This window comes from Momordica charantia (genome assembly GCF_013281855.1).
Source record: "Momordica charantia cultivar OHB3-1 chromosome 4 unlocalized genomic scaffold, Mcharantia_2.0 BLBB01000004.1, whole genome shotgun sequence".
Lineage (NCBI taxonomy): Eukaryota > Viridiplantae > Streptophyta > Magnoliopsida > Cucurbitales > Cucurbitaceae > Momordica > Momordica charantia.
This window is the reverse complement of record NW_028275162.1, coordinates 3,150,810-3,156,397: the sequence shown is the minus strand read 5'-3', so window position 1 is coordinate 3,156,397 and position 5,588 is coordinate 3,150,810. Positions and strand designations below refer to the sequence as shown.

The 5,588-nt window shown below is 31.2% G+C and overlaps 1 protein-coding gene across 2 annotated transcripts; it reads left to right on the top strand.

The window, feature by feature from the left end:
* Positions 1–3,131, top strand: LOC111007925 (basic leucine zipper 23). 2 transcript variants are annotated; one of them, XM_088123468.1, is made up of 3 exons: positions 1–300; positions 413–1,357; positions 2,751–3,131. In XM_088123468.1, exons 2-3 carry the CDS (start codon positions 577–579, stop codon positions 2,777–2,779), a joined length of 810 nt encoding a protein of 269 aa, XP_087979594.1. In that variant the 5' UTR covers positions 1–300; positions 413–576; the 3' UTR covers positions 2,780–3,131. The 2 variants fall into 2 exon arrangements, with proteins under 2 accessions (XP_087979594.1, XP_087979595.1); XM_088123469.1 differs by lacking the exon at positions 1–300 and having other exon boundaries at positions 307–1,357.
* Positions 3,132–5,588: the final 2,457 nt, after the last annotated feature.

Here is a 5,588-nt window from a genome sequence, read left to right as displayed (position 1 = left end):
GCTCTTATTTATGAGGAAAAAAGTAAAATTTTTTAATGGAATCTCTGAACCCATGGCTTGATTTTGGTCCTTTCCCTTTCGCTGAATGTTCTTCATCAACGTGGTCGCCATGTGAACCTCCTTCCTAGGGTTTCTTCTTTATCTCTCTCTCCTAACTTTGGCCCGCGCCTCTGATTCCTCTGGTTTTGCAACTGGGTTTTCTTTTACATCTTTATCAAATCCCGTTTCTCCGTTTGATTTTCGATTCAATTGCGTAGTTTCTGTCGCGCTCGGATGATTGATTTCTATGGCGTTTTCTGGGTAAGCATTGTCTTGTTTTTTGGTGTTTTAATTAATGCTGCGGCGCGATTTTCAGCAGACGCATTAAGTGTTCTAACGGTGAAACTTTTTTGAATCGTTCGAACTTCTCCAGCTAGGTTTACTGAGTTTTGTAATTGGACTGAGCACAATTTTTCGATTTACTGTGCCCAAACCCCCATTTGCCTAATTCCAGAGTCCAGGAATTCACTATCTCATCGGCGTTGATCTGAAAAACTTTTGAATTACCTTCTCCGGTCTGTGTAATTTAGTTCGGTAATGGACGACGGGGAGCTTGATTTTTCAAATCAAGAAGTGTTTTCGAGCCCTAATATGGAGCTTCCTAGCAGTTGTTCAATGGATAGTTTCTTTGATGAACTTCTCAAGGACACTCATACTTGTACCCACACCCACACTTGCAATCCACCGGGCCCTGACTATTCTCATACCCACACCTGTTTTCATGTCCACACCAAAATTGTCCCTGCCCCAACTGACGACAAGGTCGTCACTGATGACACTGCAGAATCGACCGAGAAGAAGTCGAAGAAACGCCCGACGGGCAACCGAGAAGCGGTTCGTAAGTATCGCGAGAAGAAGAAGGCCAGGGCAGCCTCATTGGAGGATGAAGTTGTTAGATTGAGGGCTTTGAATCAGCATTTAATGAAGAGGCTGCAGGGTCAGGCAGCACTGGAGGCTGAGGTTGCTAGGCTCAAGTGTTTGCTTGTGGATATTAGGGGCAGAATTGAAGGGGAGATTGGATCTTTCCCTTACCAGAAAGCTGTTAATCCCAACCTGTCCAACCCAAGCATCCCTGGTGCTTATGTGATGAACCCATGTAATATGCAGTGTGGGGATCAGGTTTACTGCCTCCATCCTGACGTTGATGGCAGCAGAAGTGGTGAAGGCGCCGTGATAAATGGACAGAGTTTTGGTGCTTGTGAATTTGAAAATCTTCAGTGTTTGGCAAATCAAGACTCGGGATTGAAAGAGCTACCTGGGTGCGAAATAGGGAATGTGATTCCAAATGATATTTCTTCAGCAGCCACGAAGAAAAAAGGTGAAAACCACAGCTTAAGTTTACTATTTTTTACTAATAACCCTTCATTTTTCTTCTCATTGTTTGTTTTATGGTACATCATACATGTTTCTCTTGATTCATTGTTTGTCTCACCATTAGAAGGCATCGGTCACACCCTCACTGAAGCCATATTGAGTTTTTCAGCTTCAAATATGCAATTTGATAGACAAACTACTTAGAATGAAGTATGACATTTAGTTTATAAATTAGACTTAGTTGATTGCTACTCGCAACTTGCTGTTCATTTGCTTTCTAGTTTGGATTTATGTGTATGTTCTGACCACTGTTTTCTACTACTAGCACACTTAAGGTCGAAACTCGGAAGTATTAATTTGTGATTGCCAAATAAAAAGGCACATAACATCAAGGTCTGCCTGAATAGGTTGCTCAAATCTATGTATGACCTCCTGTTTTATCTGCATCTGTAATGTCTAAAAGTGTAATGTCTATGATTTTGTTTAAACTTCTTGTGTACTCATCATCTCCAATCAATGCAGCATCACATGATATCGATATAGATTAGTGGAACCTTACATTAGATTAGCCTTGCAAGTATATCAATTACCCCAGAACATATCCATTCATGAATCATGATTGAGAATCTGATCCTATTTGTCCAAAATTTTGGAAATATGCTTTTGTTTTTCTCAAATAACCTGATCACTTGACCAAGTTCTGGCAAACAGAAACTATTACAGTCCTGTGGGTATGCTGTAAGGCATTCATTCGAACCAGAAGATAGTTGGAAACAAAAATAACAGCGTAGACACATCATGGATTGGTCTAGGGGTTAATAAGAGCCAATGTAAATAGTAAAGAGCTTAGAGGATATGGGTTCAAACCATCTATCTAGTGTTTAACATTCTATAGCTTACATGTATATTAGATTAGGCAAGGTATACAGAAGTTGGTTCAGAAACTCATGTATATATTTAAAAAAAAAAACTATAGCTTACATGGCAAGATAATAGCTGTTTTTAGTAAACTTGTAGTTCTTTACAGTAATGTCTTCATTTAATCTTTATATTCATGTCTTTGTTGTTTGGCCAAAAACAGTGCCAACTGTTAACCACATTGAGTGTTCCCATCCTAGATTATGTGACACCTGATCTTTTTCACTTTTATGATAGCACACAAAAAAAAAAAAAAAAAAAAAAAGCTTCATTTTTTGGACCAAGTTTGCTTATGGATCAGTGGTCCACCAAACTTTTTCATGGATCATGAAAAGGAGATATTGGCCACAGCTGATGAGTACTTTCAGTTTTAACAATATCTTTTGCTTTTTTATTCTACTCTTGGTGGGCACGTATGAAAGTAACTGGTTGCTTTTTGTTCGAGTTGTGACTCTCCTATTTCTGGTATTTGTTTATAGGAGGAAGCCGTAAAGAGACATGGACCTGATGAACTGATCAGTCAGACACGAGATCTTCATCCAATCGACGATGCCCATGGGGTGCATACCTCGGCCAATAAGTGTAGTGTTGCACGACTGCAACGTCTGATTATCGACCCATTTGAGGTGCTCGATATGGCGAGGCGTTTTCCATATGTAGCACTCCGGGTTGTAGACACATTTTGAATGATGAGAATTAGTTTAGCGGAGTTGTAATTAGTGGAAGTAGTAGGGGGTTATGAGTGAATGGCCTTTTTATCTATGAAACCAAACAAAAGGCAGCGCGTCCTAGTTTCTTTGCTTTGTTCTCCATTTATTTTATTGCAGTTTCTAATAAGCAATTTAAGAATTCTTTTTTAATGGTCTGTTTTTTGTTTTTTAATTCCTGTTTATTTTTTAAAAAATAATTAAACATGATTGATAACTAGTATTCCTTTTTTTTTAAATACTGTTTAAATACTCTTTTGATTTTTTACTTTTAATTTGTTGATTTTAAACTTTAAACTTTCAAATTCTCATGCTTTTTACCTTCATTTTAACCTTTGTATTAGTGAAACGACTATTTTAATCCTTTACTTTTAAAAATGGATCATTTTGGTCTTTATTTACAATATTTTCACATAAATTATATACAAAACAAATTTAATATAAAGTTATAACTACATCTTAAAAAATTTATGGATCTCGAGATCATACAAATGAAGGGATCATGGTCACTTTTTTCTTAATCCTTTATTTTAAGGTATAAGAACCAAAATGAACATTTTGAAAATATTACATGAATCAAAATGCACTGGGATACAAAAACAAAATAATTTTTAAACAAAAAAAAGTATTTTTTTTTCTTTTTTAGTTTTACAAAAATAGGCAATATTGACTTTCTCATCCACCATCAATAATCATCCAGCAAAGATCTAATCTTTTAATTATAAAATCTAAAAACTATTGTTTTTATTTTATAAGTATAAACATCAATTTTTAAAAACTATATAGTCAAAGAAAGGAAAAAAAAATATTTGGAGAGAGTGAGTTACAGAGAAAGATAAGTTGGATAGAGAAAAATATCTATACTATATTAAAAAGGTAGGACGTAGGAAAAACATTTTTGGACACTTTTGCTCTTTACTAAATTTACAAATTACAAATTATACTATTAATATATTATTACAAATATTAAATTAATTATTAATTATTAATTATCCATACTATAAATGCATGGAATATAAAAGGTTGGAATGCAAAAAATTTTCCAACAACATAAAATTAATTTTTTCTTTAACTAAAATTCATACTAGAATTTCAAAAGTTTTAGAATTTGAAAAGCTTTTGTAACGTTTTATCTTCTACTACTATAAAAATAGGGTTCTTCTACATGTTTTTCACAAGTCTCAATACTTTTTTATTCTTAATTCCTTCAAACATCTCTCAAAGATGATTCAATCATGAAAACATCTCGAGATATTTGTGACATATTTATCAAGTTGCAAGGGAGACATATGTTGAATCTACATATCTCGAATACTAGGTTTGTGACATTACCATTCCACAATTTTACAAAGTTAAATAATAGTATATGTCAAGCAATCTTCAAGAATGAGCATATTTACTCTAAAACATGAGTGTATAGTAAGTATTTGGATTTTTTTTTTTTTTTTGTTACTATTGTTATTTTTCTAATTAGTGTGTTTTTTATTTGGAATGTTTCTTTTTTTTAGCAATTTTATTTAGTTTAGGATTTGGATTTTTCTTTTTGTTACTAATGTTTTTTTATTGTTTAGTGTACTTTTTTTATTTGGAATGTTTCTTTTTTGAGCAATCTTGTTTAGAATATTTGTTTAAAATATAGATAATTACAAGCTCATGTTATTATTGTTGAAAAAAAAAACAATAATAGAAGTCAATACATAAAAAAAATGTTTAATTAATAAATTAATTATAAACAATAATTTGTATAGAATCTTAAAAGGTGGAATATAAAACTTTTGGTCATTTTATTTTCTAATAATATAATTTGGAGAATTTTTTTTAATAATTTTAATTATAATATAAAATTAAATCAATAAAATAATTTATATTGAGTTAAAAATTCAACATATATAACAAAATGTCAACTCTAAACAAATATTTAATAAACAAACAAAATATTAAAAAAATAAAATAAAGGACCCAGGTTGAAATAATTTAAAAATAAAAATATTAAAATATCTATTTACTTTTTTATTAATATATAATTTTTTCCTTTACTTTTAATTTTTATTTACAAAATATATCATTAACAATTAATAAATAGTATATTTAAAAAATAATTATAAATAGTACATTTTATTATTAGTAATTAGCTGTCAATAATAATAAATATATATAAAAATTAATCTTAATTATTTTTAAAAATAATTATACTTAAAATATTTTACGTGAAATTATATAAAATTTAAGCTACCTTATAATTAAAAAAATTTGTACGTGCATTGCACGTGGTAATACACTAGTATATATAAAGGAAGGCAAGTTAGAGACGGAAGGAAGAACTGAGGGGAAAAAATCAGTGAGAGAGAAATGTTAAAAAGAAAATAATAATTTAGAAAAAGAAAAAGTGACAAAGACGTTAGAGGAATATAAGTTTATAAGAAGAAAAATTAGAGAGAAAGGTACGTTGATAAGATAGTAAAGAAAAAAGGCGTAGAAGAAAGCAAAAATTTGAAAAGAAATAAACTTATTTATCATACTTTACCTAACGATTTCAACAATACTTTATAAACTTTAAAAATCAGATGATGGAACAATAATAATTTCTATTCTAAGTATGGCTCAAAATAG

What these genes read in the sequence shown, in the direction of transcription:
- LOC111007925 (XM_088123468.1), top strand. Translation starts at nt 577, where the DNA reads ATGGACGACGGGGAGCTTGATTTTTCAAATCAAGAAGTGTTTTCGAGC. An exon ending in AGCAGCCACGAAGAAAAAAG is followed by an intron (nt 1,358 to 2,750) that starts GTGAAAACCACA and finishes ATTTGTTTATAG; the next exon opens with GAGGAAGCCGTAAAGAGACA.